This window comes from Protopterus annectens, chromosome 3.part0 (assembly GCF_019279795.1).
Source record: "Protopterus annectens isolate FY-2018-M chromosome 3.part0, PAN1.0, whole genome shotgun sequence".
NCBI classification, from domain to species: domain Eukaryota; kingdom Metazoa; phylum Chordata; order Ceratodontiformes; family Protopteridae; genus Protopterus; species Protopterus annectens.
The window spans coordinates 244,423,267-244,446,492 of NC_056731.1; the positions used below are offsets into that span (position 1 = coordinate 244,423,267).

The window sequence follows — 23,226 nt, forward strand, 5'->3', positions numbered from 1 at the left end:
TTTTTAAACGGGGCAGTTTTTTCATGTAGTTTACCCTAAAAAACTTTTCATTTGCATTGACCTGACTCTCCTTTCTGTATGTGATTTGTGAAAAGTACATCCTGACACTTGTACAAACTGTGCCAACTAAGAGGGCTGTTAAGTTCCGTAATAACATTCAGAGAGTCCTTGTGAATGAGGTAATTTTTACCAACATGAATAAAATACAGATTCATGCTTCATTTCATTAAGGCATTCTGAAGTCTTTCTCACATCCTTAGTTTTTGTTCCTGGCAAGCATCACACTATTTGATATTCATTATCCTCTCTGCAAATGAAAGTACTAGTTCCCCTAATAATTGAATCACCAATTACAAGAATATCTTTTCTGAACATATTTGAAAAAATCTTCAATTTCTAATTCAGAAATATCTGCTCTATCAGTTGTTAGAAAGGAATGATCTTCATCACCATTAGTCTTATTAATCCTTATGTTTTCATTGTTTATTACATTTGCAAGCGTACAATTCTCATACAGGTGGCTTTTGTACATCCACAGCTTGAGCCATGTTTTCAACTTTTGTCTTTCTCCGCTTTTTTTTTTTTTTTTTTTTTTTTTTACAGTAATGTTTTTCTTTATTCCTCCCAATTTTTTATTTCTTTTCACCTGCCCAATGTCTCTTTTTTCTACCTTTTCTTTTGGAAAAAATGATGTCTTCTTCTGTAGACTGAAGGTTTTCTTTTAGAAAAATGTCATAATTCCGTGTAATCTGAGTGTTAACATAACAGAGCAGTGTCCTTTTTAATATGTATTCTCTTTGCTTTATTGACATTAATCAGTTTCTTTTTCTTCCTTATTTGTTGTGAGCACCTTCCTTTCTTTCCAATTTTTTTATTTCCTTCTATATGCTCTGAGTCCTCAGATTGCTGAATACTTGTATCCAGAATTCCAAATTTGTAAGTGGTATTATCTTGTTCAGTAAGGGTTGAATTAACTTTTGTGACAACAGATACTTCCTTTCTAATGTGTTCTGTTTGCGCTTTGCCTAGCAATATTTATCGCATCAGTCCAGTCATTAATGTATGTAACAACAGTTTTACAAGCTGTGCCAGTTATACAAGTGCAATCGTCATCAGTAAGTCTAGATTTTCTACTAAGAATGGTAAGCAAATCATCCATCCTTTGACATGAGGAAGACAGGTCACCAGTATTATCAAGTGTTACCTTTAAATATATGTAGTATTTAGTAAACTGTAAAAGATACTTGTGCTTTAGTAAATCATTAATGGCATACTCATTTAAGGAATCCATTTCCTGCTTCATATCAATAAAGAATTCTAAAAGAAAAGGATAATCAAAATCACACAGACAGTATACAACTAAAAATGAAATTAAGTAGAATAAAGTTGTTGCGCTGACTGAACCAGTTATGAAAGTCATACAAAAGCTGGAATACCTTTCTCACTATCACTTGCACATTTTTTTAAACTGTAAAGATCAGTAAATTACAGACCAACATTTTGATAAATGTTCTTGTGTACGAGCTATCCCTTCTTCCTAAGAACAGTGAAAAAACAGTGGTAAAAATAAAATATAAATCAAAATAAATCTTCTCTTACCAGGCAACTGCACAGTCAGACACAGCTCAACACAGGCTTGCTTAGATAAGCTCTGAATTGTCCTATCTGTAGTTAGTGTGAATTTATAGCTGACTAGGCCTCTTGGGATGGCTAGAGTTTGCCTGTCTAAAACCTATCCCTTTTTGACAACAGAGAGTGAAAATTAAAGGTAAAACAACCGAGGGTAAATCAACATAAATCTTTTTGTCTACAGGCTATCCCTTTCTTCCTACAAACAGTGAAAAATAGTGGTAAAAATAAAGTATAACTTAAAGTAAGTATTCTCATACTAGAAAACTGCAGAATCAATCACAAACCAACATGATTGCTTAGATAAGCTCTGGACTGTCTTCTGAGCAGTCTGTGTGGATTTGTAGCTAACTAGGCTCCTTGGGATGGATAGAGTACCATTTGGTAAACACAGTAACTTAATTCATACTGTGATACCTGTTTTAGCTTTTTCATGGTCACAGGAGAAGTGGAACCTATCCAGCACTCAGCAGGTTGAATGCAGAAAACTAATTCTGAACAGTATCCTGATCTACCCCGGGACACGTACACAAGCACAAATGCAGGCATGCACACACACACACACACACACACACACACACACACACACACACACACACACACACACACAGGCAATTTAGAGAATCATTGTTCAGCTACCTTACTTTTTATGGGATGTGGGATGAAAGCAAAGCAGCTGTTGACTGTCCACAATAATGCTTGAAGGACACACAGACTCTGCACAGAACACACCCCAGCCAGTAGACTGGAGAGTCATGTGCCGTAAGGCAGAAATGCTAACTGCTGTACCATTGTACTACCCCAGCATTTTAGCTGTGAGATTTTGTTATTTTTAAGCGGACCCTCTTCCTTGCTTCAGAATAACCATTTTCTGGTCCTGGGGTATTAATTCTCTCTGTAGTCATGCAGAAGAAATGAGATTTCATGCTGTCCAACATTTGGCATTTTTTTTTCCAAAATGGAAACACAGTTGTATCTACTGCTCAAAATCTGGACCAAGATGAAGTAGACCATTCTGTTAATTGGGAAAAAAGATGTAGAAAGGGGTGGTTCGGAAAAATATTTAGATAGTAACATATGACTTTACAGTTTCTAGCATATCCAGAATCTACTACTCAGGGGGAAGACAAGCTAAAAAAAGTGGTGGGGAATTGTAGTGAGAGGGAGTCTTTCAAAGGCAGTGGGGGATGTCATCAGAATTAGTGATAGATGCATGACAGTCAGACTCCAGTTTAAAGTTAGAGCAGAATTCATAATCTCAGCCTAGGCCCTACACCAGGACTGTGAGGGGAGGAAAAGTGTGCATTCAGGCAGCAGTTGCAGAACCTGTTTAGATAAAGCAGGATAACATGGATTAGTGCTGATAATGGGAGACCTGAATACTGAAAGAGAGAACAGGGTATGAGGACTGCCAAGGTCCACATGGGTGGAGCAGCAATAAAGAAGGAGGGGCCAGTCTAATTTCTGGCAAATGGCTTGATGGGGGCCAACACATGATTCACCAAGAGAGACAGTCACAAGATTACAAACAAGAGTGGTCAACATACAACTCAGGTGGACTTCCTTATAGCATTGAAATAGAAGTAGAATTTGCAAAGTCATCCCTGGTGAAACCTTCAACCCACAACACAAACCACTGGTGGCCACAATCAGCTGTAAGCAGTGGTCAAAGAAGGCTGTAAGGTCAAAAGAGATTAGACTGAAGACCTGGAAGTTGACTGGCATGAAAGCACAAGAGTTCAAGGAAATACTCAGAGCTGTAGCACCTCAGGAAGAAGACGTAATAGGTAAAGCTGAAGAAGAATGGCAGCATCTCAAAACAGCCTTTATGAAGTCTGTAGAAGAGATATGAGGCTGAGCCAGGTAAAGAAATATGTTGGAATAGGAAAGCTGTGGTGGAATGCAGGTGTCCAGGAAGTTATCAAAAGAAAGAAGGAGTGCAGGAAACCATGGGAGATAGAAATGATGGACTAGGCTAAGAAAGAATATGAGAAAGCAGTTGCAATAGCAAAGAACAGGGCATCAGAGACACTACCAACTTCAGGAAACTGAATCAGCAGATGACATAGAGAAACTCTGTCAGGTTGCAAAGCAAAGACAGCTCAGTAAATAAGATAGTTATCAGACACCCTTAATAAGGGATGCCAGCAACATTCTGCTTATTAATCCACAGGACACGAATGCAGATGGAAGTTGTACTGCCATTAACTTCTGAATGAATAAAACTACACAGAAGCTGTATAGCCCTATGCACAGCCTGTGATGAAAGAGAAAGAAGAACCCACCGTAGAAGAAGTAAGAAAAAGCACTAAGAGAAATTAAGTTAGGGGGAAGCAGCAAGCTTAGATAAAGTCATGGCAAATATGATCAAGATGTTGGGTGTAGTATTGGAGAAATGGCTCCTGAGTGTATTCATAACAATATGGAGAGAAAGGCGTATCCCTGATGACTGGAGAATAAGCATACAAGTGCCAATGTTCAAGAACAAAGAGGATATACACAACTGTGGGCACTACAGAGGTATCAGACTTCTGTCTCTCTGCATGAAAACGCTGGAGAGGGTGATTTTATGAATAAATAAGCAGAGTAGTAGAAAGTAAGATTAAATATGAGCAGTTTGAATTCAGATAAGGATGCAGCACAACATATCCAATGTGTGCAGTGAGACATATAGTGGAGAAGAAACTGGAGATGAGGAAAAGCGTCCAATTAAGCATTCGTAGACTTGGAGAAGACATATAACAAGGTCTCAAGAAAGCTGATTTGACCAGTCCTGTGATGGTTCATAGTCCCACAAATATTGGTAGAATTACTGTAGGCTGTGTACAAGGCCCCAATGACACAAGTACAAACAATTTTCAGACTCACAGAAGGGTTTCCATTGGGAGTGTGTGTGTATCAGAGTTCAGATTGTGACAGCTGCTGTTCATGGTGATGGACTACATTAGCAAGCGGGCCGGAGGGGTCAAATAAACAAAGCTGCTGTATACAGAGGATGCACCATAACAAACAGACTCTAAACAAGGACTTCAGCAAATGGTAGGGGAGAGGAATGCAAACCTGAAGGCATATGGGATGAAACAGAGTACTGACAAGACAATTGTCATGGTAGTAAATGGGGAATATCAGAAAAAGGTGAAAACTGAGACAGAAAGGAAAATAGTCAAACAGGTTAACAGCTTGAAGTATCTGGAAGGGTGATTGTAGAGAAGGGAAATCTGTATGAAGATGTCAAAGCCAGAGTCAGAGGTGCTGCAGCCATCCGGCACAGTGTCAGTGGTACAGAAACGTGAGCAGTAAAATCAAAGCAGATGAGGAATTTATTTATATATGTATTTATTTACAGGGTAGAGCACTGATCTCCTGAGACCTTTTCAGACTCAGCCCAGGACTTGATCAGAGTCACCTAGGTAGTAGAGGCTGAGGGAATCAAACCCTGGACCAGCAGACCACAGGGAACAGCTCAGTAACAGTTTCTAACATTTAGTAATCTAGAGGTGATAAAGATGAAGCACTTGAAATAGGTAGTATTATGCATACTACATTACAGATGAAGAAGTGACAACATCAGAGCAGAAGCCAAACTACTTTCCATTGCAGAGAAGGTCAGAGGGAATAGATTTCAGTGGTTCAGACACATGAAGGAAAATAGGCAATAGTTTGGTGAAAAAGATTGTAGTGAAACAAGAAGTAGGTAAGCGAAAACAAGGACATCCAGCCAAGAGATGGATGGATTGTATGAGAGAAAGACCTATGATAGTCAGGCATGGCTGTTGAAGAAGATAGTAGAGTGGGAGTGAATTGAGATAGGTGGTGACAGTTGACAAGACACCCCAACTCCATGCAGAAAAAAATGAGAAGAGGGGGGACTGATATGATGATGATGACCTGAGTGTGCTTGTACCCAACATTTTTGTGTTACTCATGGTTCTTTGTTTATAATATCTTTGGCCAGGACCATAGCTGAAAAGGGATGGTAGATTAGTCCACCTACCTGGTTATCAAATATGTAAATAAATTAAATAATCATGTCTGATGAATCAGCAAAGTGTCTAGCCATCAAATTACCAGCCATGACTACCACTGGCATTGCCTTTATTGTCTTGGGCAGGGGAATGCCACCAAGCACTTTGGTAAATGCCAGCGATTCAACCCTGCCATTTGATGATGCCATAGAAAGAAGATTTTGGCCTGCCTTGTGACCAGAAATGATGGCAGTAATTAAGGGCTACTCTTGTGGTGACTGATGGAAGGATCTTCCATGCAGTCCCTGGCATAGGTTAGAGTATCACAACAAGAGTCGAAGCTTGAATGGCAGTTCAAGGTGGATACAAGTCATAATACAGAAAACTCAAGATATTGAAAACCTATTTAATGCAAGAAGCAAGACCCTCCTTGCACCCCCTCAACACCTTTTGCTTATTATATACATCATCTCCAGGATCGCATAACAATGGAGAAGGGTCAAATTTAAATTTTCAATATGGTGAGGTTTCCACATTTTGGGTTTCGGTATTTTCGGTTTTCAATCACGTGAATGGAACCCATTCAAAGCAGAGCTCCAATGCCTTCCAGATCCAGCAGATACTGCGCTCATCCTGGAGTAGAGACAGCCAAAGGAGGAGGGATGCCTCCAGCTCCAACTTGGGGTTGCTTTCCGCTATTATTATGCTCAGCAATTATCCTGTCTTGATAGACTCTGCAACTGTGCCCCCCATCTACCTAAAAAACATAAAAATAAAACAAAAAATGTACCTCAGCCCATGGCTTCTGACTTTGCAGTAGCCTCAGCCAACAGCAGGCTGTCAGACCACTCGCCTTTTTATTTTTTTTTACCTCCAGGTCCCCTGCTGTGTTTTTTGTACCATAACTGTGCATGACAGGAGAGCCAGACACATCCCATGTGGCTGTTGAGTTGACTGGTTCAGGTACAGGAAAATCACATTCTTTTGGAGCAAGGAAAGTCAGGGGTGAGAATCCATTGCCAGGGTTGATAAGTTTCCACCTGGGGAGTCTCCCACTAGTGTAGTGCATGCTAAGAGGCAAAATAAAACCCACCATATAGTTGACCAGCTGTCTCTTTCAGTTTTCTCTAGATGGTGGCTATTGCTAGATCCATTGTACAAGCAATTGATTGCAGGGTGCATACCCGGGTTAATAGTAACACCAGTGCTTCTACCTTCAGTCTTTCTGCTATGGATCCTGATTTTGAAGGGTTCATATGTCAGAGGGTTCTGACCTATCTGAGTTGGATTATTCGGTTTCCCTAATGATGAATAGATACAAGAACCCAAACAGATGTTTCTTTTTCCCAAATGCTGGCTAAATCTATGGATGTATTTAATTGGGAACAGTTTTCTACTGCCCCTGAGATTGGCAAGGTCTATGACCTTTTGATCGGGTCTATGGAACAGACCAGGATAACTGGCCAAAACCCAGAGCTAACTACCTTGATTGCTGGAAGTTTTACATCTTAAATCATTTAGTCATGGATTATCAGTATTTGAGGCTGGGATTTCCCCTTCCAGGACCTTCCCCAGTTTTCAGTGCCAATTCTAAGTTTAAATACAATAATGTTATGGCCAGTGTTTAGCAGTGAAGTGAAGACTGGTGGGTAGATTGATTAGAAACAGTTTGACGTTATCAAATAATTTGTTGTCCTTGATTTGGCACTGAAAACCATGCTGTAATCTGTGCTGATTAATGAAATCCAGTACTATTTTGTGTGTTAATTGTTTTTATGGTAATTTTTGCTAATATGTTTGGGTGACTGAAGTCCCTCCACTAAGATAGTTTTATTGTTTATTGTTTTTGGTTGCAGTAGTAAGACTAAAGTAATTTGCATGGCCTGCAGTAGCACGTAAAGCAGTCTGTTATACACTCTAATGTTGAATTCTGATTGATCTCTTGCAGTTGTATATGTAAGAGTTCCATCTGTGAGATTTCTTTCCAGTTAGTCTTAGTTTTAAGAAGTCTTGTGCTAATATTAAGCCAGCGCCACTTGTTCCATTTGGCATAACACACTGAAAGGAGGTAAGCTTTGGTAAGTTTGGGGTAGAATCGGTGTCTTCAAACTGTGTTTCAGATGTGGTGTAAATCTTTACATACTCAGTGTAATGAAACAGTAACTGCTTTTCGCAAGGTGGTGATGACAGAAGACTGCCGCAGTGTAAACACAAAGAAAATGGCACTCACAAGCCAAAGGGCAAAAGTAATCAAAACAAGAAAAAAATAAATAAAGGTAAAGGAGATAGATTATTGATTGTAACAAGGAAATAGGCAGTCATAGAGTTTTCATTGAGTACAACAGGCAGTGGAGGGGCGTCATTGCAGTGAACAAGGCAGAAGAAAATGCTGAAATTATACAGGAGTCTGAGAAATAAAATTACACACTGGAAGTTCATCATACCGAGGCATGCTGTGATGTTATGACTGAAATGGACCGGTGCTGTACTGACTAGTGTGTCTAAGCTATACTAATGGCAAAGTTTTATGTAGTCAGAAGACAAAAGTAAATAGAAAAGATGGTGTTATATGTGAGAAGAGAGATAAATGTCATGAATATTCTATGAATGCCAGAAGAAAACTAACAAAGTGTACATGGCTTCAGGAAAAGACAAACACTCTGAATGGTCCTTAGAACAGGTGCTGGGACAGCTTTCCTTACAAAGGCAGTTGTGCATTGTCTTTCAGTAAAGCTGAACGTGGCACTTGGTGAAACCATAGTTAGAGGAACTGCTGAGCACAGTAAACACAGCTTAACAGATTATAACCATCTGACTTCTAGGGTGAAAAGCCGTAGAAGAGTGGATTTTAGAACATTGGGCTGTACCTTAGAAGATGTTCATTGGGATGGATACTGCTAGGGTGTTAGAACACAGAAAGGCAAAACAGGAGAGGGCACCACAAACGTATAAATATGTCCACCTTTGTATGAATCAATTGAACAACTGTGAAAGGAAAACGTCAGACTGAGTTTGTCACTGAGGGACAAGCCTGCAAAAGGAAGCATTGTGTAATGTAGTGGTTACATAACATAATGTTTAATACAAGGTATTATGCCAATACAGGGTATTATGCCAAGAAAAATAAAAATAAGTAAATAAAAAAGTGAGTGAGCAGTGGTGCAGTTCTGAAGAAATAATACCTAAAATGCCAGTATTTCTTCCAGATATGTAAATGGGAAGCAGGGAAAGTGAAGGGGAGAGCGGGCATTACATGATGGATGATCATTAAAGACAATTGGGAAGGATGGATAGAACATATAGATTATGGAAATCTGTACAGCTGTGAAAGAACATACCCAGTTCAGTCTTGTAAAATGATGCCCCAAGCGCACAAAACACAAGCTGCACATTTGATGAAGAGGCACTTGTCATTAAGTGGGCATGGGACCCTTCAGTTATTGCATGTGTTGACGTATTAGTTGTAATGAAGTTCATGAATGTGATGGGAAAACCAATGAGGTTCTATTTCATCTAAAGGGGAGGCATCATGGGTGTGAAATACCTGAAGCCTTCTCAGTGCAGAAGACCCTTCTACAGAAGCATTAATAAGGGGAAAAGTGAGTAATCAAAACATGCATGTGTCAGACAAAAACAGTTGAAATGGATGTAGTCAACCCACCTCATTCAAATGGAAGAGTACCAGAACAGAGTTGCACATGATACAGTTTGAATGGTGATGTGTAATAAATATGTGGGAAAAGTACTACTTTATTAAATAAAATTTGTGGCAGCCTAGCAGAGTCTGTCATTTAGATTAGAAGCAAAAACAGTAGATCGGTACCAGTTCTGCATGGAATATTAATAAAGGAACATTAGCTAGGCAGGATTGGTAAGGGCTCTGCAGGGTGTGTGCATAAGTGCTGTACAGAGACAGTTTCATCTGTTTTTCGTCTATGCCTAAACTATTGAACCAGAGGCCATACAGTAAACTGTTTCTGGGTTGTTGGGTTTACCACCCAGCGGTAGAGTGTTAAGCCCACTATGCTGTAGTTGTTTCAGTGGTTCGAGTGATTCAACAAAGTTGTTGGAACAATTAACTCCCTAACACAACATTTGAACACACAACTTTCAGACTCATTCTATGGAACTCATATTTCTGATCGAGATATCATAGGAGAGATAACTAGGCTATTGACCTGGAGGTCATTTTAAGCCTAGCCGTTTCATCCCAATGTAATACCATAGATATGCTAGTCAGTACCCAAGATTGCATTTAATGATGACTACCCATTTCCAGGGAAGCTGTGGGCTGTATTCCCTGTAAGAATTTACGGTGCCCCATCCACTCGTCTAGGTTCCTCTTGAACAGTGTCATAGAGGTGCTCTGTTTCACATGAATTGGTAGCCTGTTCCAAAGATGCGGCAGTTGCTGGGAGATAAATCTGTCCTCCAGCATGTCCTATTTTAAGTTGCAGGCCATATTTAGGTCCCTGGAAGTGGTAGCCCTAGACCCATTTGATTTACAAATATGCAGCAAGTTCATTAGGTTTGGGTTTTGGATTGCTCTGTAGGCCAGGCATGAGTCTCCCCTAAGAAATCTGTACAATACAGAGTATAGTGAAAGGGACTTTACTCAGACTGTCTAAGGCACATGCTGGATGGAGCCCCTTGATCTTCTGTTAGAAACCCCTGAGGTCTCACTAATTGCTGCAGGTGCTTAGTATGGTACATGCCAAACAGAGACTTCTTTTGCTCTCAAGGCGACGCCTTTACTAATCAATTGTGCTACATAGAAAGCTTTCCTTACTATAGTAGACACAGTGGTCGAAGTTAAGGTTGCAGTCATCTTGTGATCCCAGGTCCCTTACCACTTCATGGGCACTTAGGGTATTGTTGTTGATTTGATAGTGTGAGGGGGGCATTGTTTGTGCCAAAGGGAATGTTGATGCAGTCAACCCATCCTTCCCATATGGGGCGTAATGCTGATAAGAAGGTTTTACGTTCTGCTGAGTGTTTTAACAGAGGAGGCTGTTTACCTGTTAGCCCTCACTGAATGATTGTTCATCTTTTAATCAATAAGGACCTTCTTGTGGTTGGTTCTCAGAGCATTTTGTTTGATTTTAATGACTGGGTATGCAGATCCTGCTCCCTACCAGGAAGCATTCCTTTATCTAATGTGACTGATATTTGTACAGTTGAAGTAAATCTGGAGATTTTGGAGAAAAAATAAACTACAGTAAAAAGTTACAGTTGGATAACTGTTTTTTCATTTAATGAATGAGACATAACTGGGTGCCCAAGAGACTAAAATATGCTAAGTTTCCCAAGGGGATTAAGCATGATTCTGAATTTTTCGATAAGTTGCCTTTTCTGTTTAATGAACAAGGTTTAGAATTGTTGCAAGTCATGATAAAACATTAATGATAATGTTATTTCTGAGTTATTAGAGGAAATTAATGATTTAAATCATTTCATACAAGATTTATTGTTTTTAATGCACGAGTTGAAATATGATAGTATTTTTAGCAGGATTGATAGGCAAGTGGAAATTATTAAAAATAGAAAGAAGAAAAAACTGGAAAAAAATGCAAGGGATTATCAGGAGAATACAGCCTATTGGCCTCCTAATAGTAGTGGTATGGCCTCATAAGGTTTATTGCAATTATAATGACAATAATCTTGTTTTTGAGGTGGAAACACTTAAGGACCTACTGAATGAGGTGGATAGGGTGGTTTGGAGTCTGGTATGCATTCTGATAATCATTAATCACATTATACACCAGACCCTGGAGTATCCCCCCTCAGGAGGATAGCAAGGAAGTCCAATCAACAAAATGGCAATCCTTGGCACAGGGTTTCAACCCATTCTGATTGGGTTGCCCTTTTGAGACCTCATCGCAACAGTTGGGGCAACAGGATGGGGGAAACAAAGGAAATAGAGGCTCATAGTAGTGTTAAGCAGGATTTTATAATATCTGAGTATGGGGGGATCTTATTAACGTGATCATTTTAAAGTTTTAATTACAGTTCTGTACAGATTAGTGCAGGTAATTTTCACCTTTTTAAAAAAGGATTCACTTCTATTCCTAGTAAATCCATGAATATAGTGGATCTTTTAATGGAAATAAAGCTTTACACTGAGAAGCTGAATTTAGCCATTCAGTTTGATGGCAAATCCACACCAGTTACAAATCAGTTTAAGAAACAAAATATTTGTAACCCTTCATCACATCCTCTGGTGTTAGCTTTTGAAAAAGCATGTGAGATTGATATTCATAACCATTTTTCAAAGCACTCCTACAGAGATATTTGGAACCCTAATTCGGGGGAAAAAATTGTTGGATTCACTCATGATTAACAGAGATATTAGAGTCATGAAACCAGATAAGGGAGGGAGAGTAGTTTTGTTTGACACTATTGATTGTATTGGACGTGTGCATGATATTTTATGTAATAATATTTATAGCGTGGTATCACGGAATGAAATTAATATCTTTTATCAAAAGATTGATTTATTTTATGAGGATTGTCAGTTTCAAGGTACTATGTCTAACTCCTTATATGACTTTTCACTTTTTGTCAAACAAAATGCCCTTTATATCTTCCTTATTTAGGATCCCAAAAGTTCTGTATCTGCCCAAGGTTCAAAAACCTATACACTCAAGGTATATATTGACAGGTTATTTTAATCCCTTTTTTCAGCAGGTTATCTATTTTAAAATATTTGTGGGGCTTTTTTATTACGCCTGATTTAGGGGATGAACCTTTCTTTTTTCTTACCATAGATGTTGTGGATTTGTTGGTAAGAAAAAAGAAGGGCTCATCCCCTAAATCAGGTGTAATAGATGATGTGGATTTGTTGCATAAGCGGTGGTGCAGCGATAGCGTTGTCGCCTCACAGCAAGAGGTTCTCCTGTTCAATTCTCGGCTGGAGCGCCTTCTGTGTGGAGTCTGCATGTCCTCCCTGCGGTCGAATGGAGCTCGAAAGACATGCGTGAATGGGCGTGCCTTCGTTGAAGGTTGGGCATCAAGCTGGCACCTCGGCACCTTAAAAATATACTGCCAATCATTAGTGGACCGGAGTTCCGCTGTGGCAACCCCAACCGGGAAAAGCCGAAAGAACAACAACAAGATGTTGTGGATTTGTTCACTTGTATTCCTAAGAACCAGGGTTTGGACTTATTTAATGATGCCTTAAGTAGGGTTCCTTTTTTACACAGTAGTCAGATTTCCAGTAATTTCATTTTTTGAAGGTGAGACGTATAAACAAATTGAAGGTGTAGCTATGGGAGTGTCATGTGTCCTTTGCTATGTGAATCTTATGTGGTCTTGGGAGACAAATTTTCTTTTTTCTTCAAAATATTATTCATTTTGCAAGCTTTATTTGAGGGAAACTAAAACTGAGTATAGGGAATTATATTAGCAATTAAAGTTGAAAGCCACTATGCCCCCTGGTGTTTATGATACCACATCTATTGTTTCAGTCCTGAAGCTAAGGACAGCAAAGTTATGATTCTTAGTTTTCTTGATGGAAGTGAATTTTTAGAATGCATTGTTCTACACTTGACTAATTTTCCATTTTATATATATTTTTTTAACACTATATTTATAAAACATATGTATAACATTCAGATATATTTAATATATTTATATTTCATTTACGATGCACAGGAATATACTTTTTAAATTATAGGAGTATATTCATTATTTATTTATTAAATTGTTAAATTGGATATTCATAATTATACAATGACCCCCCCCCCCCATCAATATTCCAAAACATGCATGCTGATTGGCCAGCATGCCCGTTGTAAATCCTACAATATACCAATTGAAAAAGGGCCGGTCGCCCAGACTTTTTTCCGTTTGTATAAAGTGTCCAAAAAACTTTTTTTTAATAAATAAAAAAAAAAATAAAAAAAAAATGAAGCAATGGAGACTTTTTTTTCTCAGTTGCTTCCATTTCAAAGCATTGATGTACTGGGTATGCGTAGGAACGCAAGTCCCATACGCATGCACAGTACATCAACACAAGGAAGCATATACCACCACCGGAGGAAGAACAGTAATGCGCCATTTTACAAAGACATTATTTAAGAAAAGTAAGTATTTTTTTTCTTAAATAATGTCATTGTATAATAGCAATAACTGACTCCGTGGTTGTGGTATATTGAAATCTACCCACGGTTGGCTTTATTTAATCTCTCGGGCCGGGCTTCACCCTCGTGATTAAACCTCACCAACCGTAGGTAAATCTTCACCACACCACATTGTCAATTATTGCTTAAATATTTTACATTTTACATTTATGGGCAATGCACTATTTAACATATTTGGTATTCATGTATTTTGCTTTGAGGCACTACTGAAAAGCTCATTTGTTAACTTATTTTTATGTAGGCAAATTTGGTTAGGTATATCCAGCTTTTTTATTCTTCATTTTATTTAGAGCATATTTCCACTTGCCTTTATTGATGATATTTATATTATAGTTTATACAAGGTTCCTTTAAATGTTTGATTTATTTATATATTAATTTGATAGGGTACATGTTGGTCATGTGGCTATTTTATGTATTTACTTCTTATATATTTGTGTAATCAGTAAGGGATTTTAGATTCTGATGAAGTCCCATTTAGTATAGGGACAAAAGTGCATGAGTTATTTTTCAAATTGAGCTCAACTAATCTATGCATGTTTTTATTGCGAGTGTGCTGTGGTGAATAAACTTTGGTGTTTTGCAGTGGAATTCCTTTGTGGTGTCTTCATATGTTTGGGCGAGACCTCTGGGTTCCTCATTGGGGCTGTACAGAGACACTCTATAGTGAATGTATAAATGAGATTCCTTTATTTTATAGAGCTGCTCTGTTAACAGCTCTTGCCATAGTTTATTGATTATGTGCTTATCTTACATTCTTATACCACACAGAATGATGATGTTGACAGATCCCCAGGGATCTATGAGTGTTCTGAGGTGTTGCAGATATCCCTCATGCATCCTAGTTCTCTACCCTTGTCCATTTTTTTCCTGTCTCTGTCCCAAACAGCTTTGAACACATTCAACAAATTATAGGGTAGCACTGCCTCAGGCACAGTTCATATCCCAGCTGGCCTTTTTGTGACATAGTATTTTTTCAAGTTTACCTTTCAACCTTGAATTGGTGTCCCTTTATATAGCTGCCATGTCCAGTTCCCATCTCTCCTTCTTAATCTGTGCCACTTAATTGCTTACCCAAATATGTGATGCATCCACATCATTTTCCTTTTTCAAAATGTATATACCTACCACTGTTCTGAGCCAGCCTCCATATCCCAGTCTTTTCATTCCCATCACCGCTGTGAAAACCCTGCATGGCATTCTGTATTAGTGGCATTAGAGTAGCTGGCAATTTTGCCATGTAAAAATCATTACTTATTAAGTTTTACTTCAAAAATATTTTTCTTTTTCATTTTGCTTATTAGATGCATTTTTAAGGAGGACAAGAGAAGGGCGGATACAGTCAACCCTAGGAGAGCAGTGGGACACTGATGACAAAGGTAAGGTGGACATTCTCACGAAATATTCCAGCTGGTGGTAATGAGAAAAAATGGAAACAGTCTGATTTTAATTTCAGGACAAGTAGGGAAAGATCCCAAATGTGAATGGTGCAAGAGAGACTAAGGCTAGTGGTAGATGAAATCTCATGATTAAGAAAGCAGCAAGTCACCGTGTGCATTGCAAGAAGGTGCATGTCTTAGCTGAACTGTTTTAACACTCATTGGAGGCAGGGACAGTGTTCAGTGACTAACAGTAGTTACAGTTCCTTAGCACATAAGGGAGCACAAGGATAATCCATAAACCTGCAAATGTCAGCCCAAATGTTATTGTGTATGACTGTTAAACGTCATAAGAAAAAAGAGGTACATTTTCTAAAAGCAAGTTAATTGTTGGAGCCATCAGCATGGATGGAGCACTGGTAAAAATGCCTAAGCAGGAAATTATGTTGGATAACAAAGGCAGTTTTTAGTTAAAGAGTGGAGCTTAGAGGAAAGTGCTCATTTCTGTTCTGCTGTGACTGTTTTGAGTTTTGGGCATAATTTCCAGGTGAATGTGGAAATGTTTTCAGTGTGATAAAGAACTAAATGTAACATTGTTTGGAGACATTCATTGTTATCAGAAGCTATACTGTAGGCTGTATAATTTGTCTTTAAATATGGTATTCTGGGCCATCTTTAATTTTAACACATTGTTGGGGTCCTTGTTAAAATTTGCACCAGCTAAGATGGCTAACAACAGGGCTGCACCTAAGTCACCAGTGAATGTTTTCAGTAGATATTGAAAATATACCTTGCTTGCTAAGGACAGTAATACTATGTCCAAGTAGGACATTGAGGGCCAGACATTTATAAGCTACCTCTGTCCACAAGGGAAGTGGGTGCCAGGCCCAGTGTAAACTTCCTGTTCCCCATCCTTTGGTCAAGGTTGCTCTTAAAGTGGGTAACAGATGAACTCAGTTTCACACGAATGTGAAGCCTGTTCTGTTTAAGTCACAGATGAAATTCAGGTCCCTAGACCCTGTATTTTTGGTATATTTTGACTTACAAATATGTAGGAGATTTATAAGTGTGGGGTTTGTGGATGCCCTGTAAGCCAGGCATAGATCACCCCTCAGCAATCTATAGGAGAATGAGTAGAGGGAAAGGACTTTAAGGTGCTCTGCATAAGGCAGGTTTGTTATGCCCTTCTATTCTTTTTGTAAGGAACCTCTGAAATTGCTCTAGTTGCTACATATGCCTGGTCAGGTACATACCAAAGGGAGCATTGTACTCTATGACTAGTCTAATAAGGGAGAAATGCAGTGGAATTAGATGCCATGCCTTTACTAATAAGTTGAACATAATAAAAGGATTTCCTTACCACTGGTGGCCATGTTGTGGGCGAAAGTAAAGCTACAGTCTACATGTGTACCCAGATCCCTGACTACTGGGTCGACTCTTAGGGGTGTATTATCAGCATTGTAATTAACCAGGATGGTTGACTGCCCAAAGGGTATAATTATGCATTTCTTAGCACTGAGTTTAAGACCACAGATTTGGCACCATATGTTAATCGGAGATAAACCTTCTTGAAGAATGCTAGTGTCTGTAGGGGAGTCAGTGATAACCCCCAGCATGCAATGTCTGCAAACCACAGACCTTCAGCATTTGCTTCCATTTCAGAGAAGTAGATGCCAAAAAGTAGTGAACCCAGTACAGAGCCCTGGGGGACTCCACTAGTGACTGACCTCTTGATGGAGGTGGCCTAACCTGTTTTCACCTCCTGGGTCCTATCAGTGAGCCAGTTGGCTATCCATTGGGTGATAAAAGGGTTTATACCTAAATTAGTGAGCTTGTCTGTAATGCCCGAGTGGTATATTGTACCAAACTCCTTGGCCAGGTCAAGGTAAACTGTGCACACAGTCTTACCTTCATCTAATGCTTTGCTGACCCCCCCACCCCCAAAAAAAAAGAACCACTAGATTTCATAGGCATGGCCTTCCTTTAACAAAGCCGAACTGTGATGTGTTTGCAGGTTACCTATGTCCTCATTTATCATGTTCATGATGATTCTTAGGCTGGTAAGACTTATGGGCTTGTAGTTACTTGGATCAGTGGTTGGACCTCTTTTGTGCAGAGGAATGACTGTAGCCATCTTCCATTTCTTGGGCACAAAACCTGACTGAAGGCTCCATTTGAAAATTGATTCAAGTGGACCAGAGAGTTCATGTTTCATGCTGTTTATTAAACATCCTGGGCTGTTAACAGGGCCTGTTGATGCAGTGTTTTTGATCTTGGAAAGTGCATTGATGCCCTGTTCCCTAGTAATGGTTGCAAGGGATTGTGATATGCGCTGTTTCCTTCTGACTGTCAGTGGGGGGGATTTGAGCTGAACCTGTCAGCCAAAAGGTTGGCAGTGGCGTCCATTCAGTGTGAGCAATGTCATTTACAATAAGTTCTGCGCATTGTTGTGTATTTCCCCTGTCTTTGTGCTTTTTACAGCCCTTCTTGTTTCCTCCATCACCACATTACCACAGTTTGTAGCACCAGATAAACAGTGAGTGTGGACACACAGCGAAAAAGGCAGTAACTTTCCTGAAAGCAAATGAAGTATAAAATGAAACCGAATATGTTTGAGAATGAGGTTGGGTTTTTGTGCAGAGATGAGATCTCTGAAACCTCTGCTTTAACAGTACAGCTTAGCCGATTGCCTCACTTCCAAGGCTTGTTAGCACAAAGAGAAAAATAGGCATTCAGAGTAAGTTTATGGTTGCTGGGGAAAAATAATGACAACCTGAGAGCATAAACTAGACAGAAGGCAAATGCACTTTAAGGTTCTAAAATGATTGCTGAAACTGCAGTACAGTGAGATAACAAAAAGACAGTCTTTTTCGTGAATGAAAAGCCATTGGTACTCTTTTCAAATATTGTTAGACACTTTCCTCACTCTCTCCAAGTGCAGTTAAATCCATTTGAAAAGCAATGGTTACCTTGTCATCCTGCCATAGAATAACTGACTTATCACAAAAGAAACCATCACAAACTGAAAGTGTAATACTCCCTGATATAGAGTAGACATTGCTAATCTTTGCAGGGTCTTCCAAAAAAAAAGAAATACTAAACAACCTTCAGACTGCTGAGAATAAAATTTACTGCTTTGCAACTAAGTAGCCTTTGAAGTGAATGTCACTGTATAACTGTGGTCAAGGTCAACAGGACCAAATAGTTACCTGTGCATAGCTGGAGCTAAATAAGCTTCTCATCCGTGCTTTTATTACTAAAGTTCTAAACCAAGGTCACTGTAGGTCTTTGGAAGAATCATAAATGGCAAAAAACATTGAAGGAGAGCTCAGATCAAACACCAGTCCTGTGAATGACCATGACACTTCAGTGCAGTCTCTTCTTTTGCTCTGCCTGCCCTTGTACCATTGAGGAGGAATTAATTTCTGCATGATAGTAAACCCCTAAGCACTTCACAATTTTAGGTACAGTCTTGAAATACAACCTCAAGTGTGATACTTGTAAATGTTTAGTCTCAGATATATAACTGAAAACAGAAAAAAACAAACCAACATACAAAGTGTAATCTTTATTTTCCTCTCAAGGCTATGAACAAATTGGTTTTGCCGTAATCATGGGCTTCTTCAATATGATTAACCTGCACTCCCCCCCCCCCCCCCCACACACACACACATATACATACATACATACACACTTTCAAAATATGACTTCAAATAATTGTTATATTGAATTTAACAGCATGTCACACAGACAAGACTGTACAGCTGTATATTCGTAATTGCTGACAGATTTATTGAAACAAGCCAACCAAGCACTACTGTGCGATTATAACCTTTTCTTTATAACACAGATAGAATACTTTCAGACACACTGCACTTCCTCGGCTGACTTGGATTACAAACTGTCCACACAAAAGTATTCTACAACCACTTTTATAGTTTCAAAACTTTGTCCGATAAAAAACACTATTTTCCTGTACTGAAGTCTTCTTTGTCTGTATCCTTATCTCAACCCCCCCCCCCCCAAAAAACAGTTCTTAGCAGGCCGAAATGTTCTTTCAGAAATGTTCTTTCATTGATAGTCTGTAACTTTTCTGCTGTGTTACCCTTGCTCATCCAGAAAAAAATCAGATGTTCTTCATGTTTCACTGTTGCAGTCATCACATTTGGGTTATCCTGCCAGTGGTAGCCCTCAGTCAGCCCGAATACCAGAGGCTTAGTATATCTGTGTCTGTTGCTGTCGCTCCAGGACTGACGTCAGGTTGTCAGTGGTATAAAAATAGGCAGCCAATGCCATTACATCAGTCTTTCTTGCCGAGGAGCCCAACACAGAAGCAGTTCGCACAAGTGCCGGTCGGCCACTGCCTGAGTTTTCATTTCCGAATTGAAGTCTTATAAAGCTAAGTACCCCATTGGGGATCCTTTTTCTTGCTCTAACCAATGTCAGAAAAAGTTAACAATTGCCTCTCCTGTGGAAAGCAAATATCACACCGAGACTTCCATTCTTACTGCATCACCTGTTTAGGGCCAGACCACGATGTCCCCCACTGTCGCTTTTGTGCTTTGTTCAATGCCAGAACTGTATGTCATCGGGCACTTATTGTAGCTAGATATTTTCGCTCTCAGTCCTCAAATTCTGATATGGCTTCGGTAAGCCATCCGACTACCGATCTTCCAAAAAAACATAAGGATAAAGACAGAGACAGACCACACAAGTCCAAAACTGCTGAAGACGCTTCCGTTAAGGTAGTCATCAGTTCTCCGGTCCTCAGTGAGGCGCTTTTGCAGCCCGTGATGCCCACTTCTGTGGATTTGCAGGCCGCTACTGAGACCCTTTCGGAGAGTATGCCGTGAGACTCTTCGACTAAGGATCCTGTGGATGTCTCGACCTTGAATGGTCCGAAGCTGCTGAGCTGGCACTGGCTTCCAAGGAAGTACTTTGTACTACCGATACTCGGCACAGACCAATGACTTCTTTTGCATCTTCAGTTCTTTTGTAAACAACCGAGTTTCTAAGGCCCAGGGTATGAACCACACCCAAAAAACCGACGACCCAAGTTCAGGCACCTACTTTCTTGCCTCAGTCTCAAATGCTTAAAATGGCGGAATACTGTATAATGCTTATTAGGGGAAGACAGGCTACCTCTTCCAAAAGAAAAAGAGACTTGTCCCCAGTAATCTTATCTGAACAGGAGTCCGATGACTCTGATGCATCTGAATATGAAGATATGCAACCCCTCTCTGGATTCTGATGCAGAGGAATCCATCCCTTCAGCCTCTCCACCTGAGGACTTTTCCTTTGGGGAAACCATACCAGTGGGAATGTCAGGACCATCTTCAGTCTAAACAGAGACTCATGGAATTCTTAGATCTACCACAGCACAGACCTCTGGCCATTCCTCCTGTCCTGGATGTTGTGGATGATGTTTTCATGGAATCTAGTTTAACTCCTGACACCCTCCCTCCCGCTCTCAGGAAACCTGACAGGTATTATAGAGTCCCTGACTCTCACAAATTTCTTTTCAAAAATCCTACTGCTGACCCCGAGGTCATCATCAGGAACCTAAAGGAATCAAAGCAACCTCAGCTAAGAATCCCACCCCCCTCAGATAGGGATTCCCGAGCATTAAACAAATGGGGTAAAAAAGTAAACACATCTGCTGCTCTTGCTATTAGAGCATTAAATTGTTAGTTCCACATGCTGAAATATCAGCAACATACCATGGAACTCCTTAAACAAAAAAATGTCTTCTTTTCCTGCTTGTGCAGAAAGTAAAGAGTTACAAGAGTTAATGCATTCTACAAGTCAAGTAACTAAGCACACCTTATAATGTGGTTTTGATGCCCTAGAAGCATCTTGCAGGGCAGCAGTCACCAGTTCTGTCATTAGAAGGCATGCTTGGCTTAAGGAACAGAGCTTGCCAGAACATGTCAAATCCAAATTATTGGACGCACCCTTTTACAAAGACAATTTATTTGGCACCAAGGCAGAAGAGGTCTTAAAAAAGATGGAAGAAAAAGCTAAATCTATGCAGACAGTTAAAGACTTCTTACATGTTTACCCACCGAGGTTCAGTAGGCATTGCCCCTCCAAGCACTGGTCCTTTCCTGCCCCCCCAGGCCAGTTCAGCCCAGACCCAGGGGAAGCAGACCCCCCCCAGACAACAGCCCCAGGAAATGCAGAAATCTAAACAATGGAGTTCCTCCTCTTCAAGAACAGGGAGTGCAAAGCCACCCCCTTATTGTAAGAACTCACAATGACTTTACACTTTTACTGCCTTCCTCTGCCCACCTGCTCATGCCCCTAGGAGGAAAACTCTCCTTCCACGCAGGTAACTGGGCCACCATTACCAGCGACCGCTGGGTCCTCAACATAGTGTCCCAGGGATACAAATTTTATTTCCACACTCTGCCAACCCCAAAAGGGTTCCCAGATCTTCCTCCAAACCAGTGGGCAGAGGCCAAAAAGCAAGTCCTTTCCCTGCTCTCTATTTGGGCCATAGAACATGTTCCCACAGAACAGACTGGCCAAGGTTTCTACTCCAGACTCTTCCTGGTACCCAGAAAAGATGGCACATGGTTGCCCCATCCTCAATCTATCCATTGTAAACACCTTTCTGGTGATACCAAAATTCAAAATGCTCACCCTCCAGCAGCTTCTACGTATGCTTTCCAAGGATTCTTGGTTAGCCACCCTAGACCTAAAAGAGGTCTACCTACACATCCCAATCAGGGAATCATGCAGGAAATACCTGCGTTCAGGGCAGGATCTATGCAGTTTCAGTTCTCTATGCTTCCCTTTGGCTTAACTACTACTCCCAGAGTTTTCACAAAATGTCTGGCTCCCGCCATTGCTTTTTGCAGATTCAAATTTACCCATACTTAGATGACTGCCTGATTCAGGCAGACAGTCAGGAAAAGCTGCTTCAGCACCTGACCTTTGTAAAGGACCTACTGAACCTCCCTGGGGTATACTATCAATGAAAAGAAATCAAAACTAGTCCCCACACACAAAATTGTATTCCTGGGAACAAGCCTGGACACAGCACCCCAGATGGCATTCCTTACTCCAGAAAAACAAGCCTACCTGACAGGCTGCTTCTCTTAACTAGCCACCAGAACCCAGTTATCCGAAAGGAAAATCCTGCAAGCTCTAGGGTTCATGGTCTCTTGCATTCTACTCATTCCATATGCCAGACTGCATATGAGGAAGCTACAATGGTACCTAAAAAGCCTTTGGTGTCTGCACTCTCAAGACCTGGAAACTCTTATACCAATGATACCTTGTCTAAAGAAAGATTTTCTTTGGAGGGAAGCAGCATACAACCACAACAAGAGACTTCCCTTCTCACATCTCCACACCGCCCAGACCCTCACCACAGATGCATCAGACTATGCCTGGGGTGCTCACCTGGATGGCAGGTGCATTCAGGGCCAATGGAGCCCAAATCAAATACATCTGCACATCAACCTAAAAGAGATGTTAGCTGTTAGCACACACTGACATCTTTCAGACCCCTACTCTCCCCGGGGCCTCTACTGATCAAAACAGACAACACCACAGTGATGTGGTATATCAACAAGCAGGGAGGGACTCGCTCTTATCCTCTCTGCAGGCTCACCATGACCCTTTGGCGCACAGCTTCAGCCATGCAACTACACCTGTTAGCACAATTCCTGCCAGGCTCTCTAAACTCAGTGGCAGACAACTTAAGCAGAAACCTGCTAGACCCACATGAGTGGCAGCTAGACCTCAGAACTTTCACCCTTGTAACCCAAAAATGGGGCACCCCGAAAGTAGACCTCTTTGCCTCCCACTCCAATCATCAGCTCAGCAAATTCTGCACCAGGGAACCTCACAGCAAGGCCTGGAAAGTGGATGCTCTATCCTTCCATTGGGTAAATCTCTAGGTCTGTGCATTTCCCCCTCTACCCCTCGTTTCAAGGGTACTGCTCTCAAAATAAAGGATGAAAAACCGAGGGCAATCCTGATTGCCCCAGAGTGGCCATGCCAGCACTGGTACCCACTGCTGCGCAGCCTGTCACCCCTGCCACCATGGCACCTACTTCAGATCCCAGCACTCCTGACCCAGAGGAATGGAGAATTCATGCAT

General features: G+C 40.5%; 1 protein-coding gene across 2 annotated transcripts in view; it reads left to right on the plus strand.

Moving 5' to 3' along the window:
* Nucleotides 1–23,226, plus strand: part of LOC122796326 (reticulocyte-binding protein 2 homolog a-like) — a 316,928-nt gene that overhangs the window by 261,501 nt on the left and 32,201 nt on the right. For both annotated transcript variants that reach the window (XM_044064720.1, XM_044064719.1), the window contains exon 4: nucleotides 15,039–15,113. In XM_044064720.1, coding sequence (XP_043920655.1) covers nucleotides 15,039–15,113 — 75 coding nt within the window. The remainder of the gene's footprint in view (nucleotides 1–15,038; nucleotides 15,114–23,226) is intronic.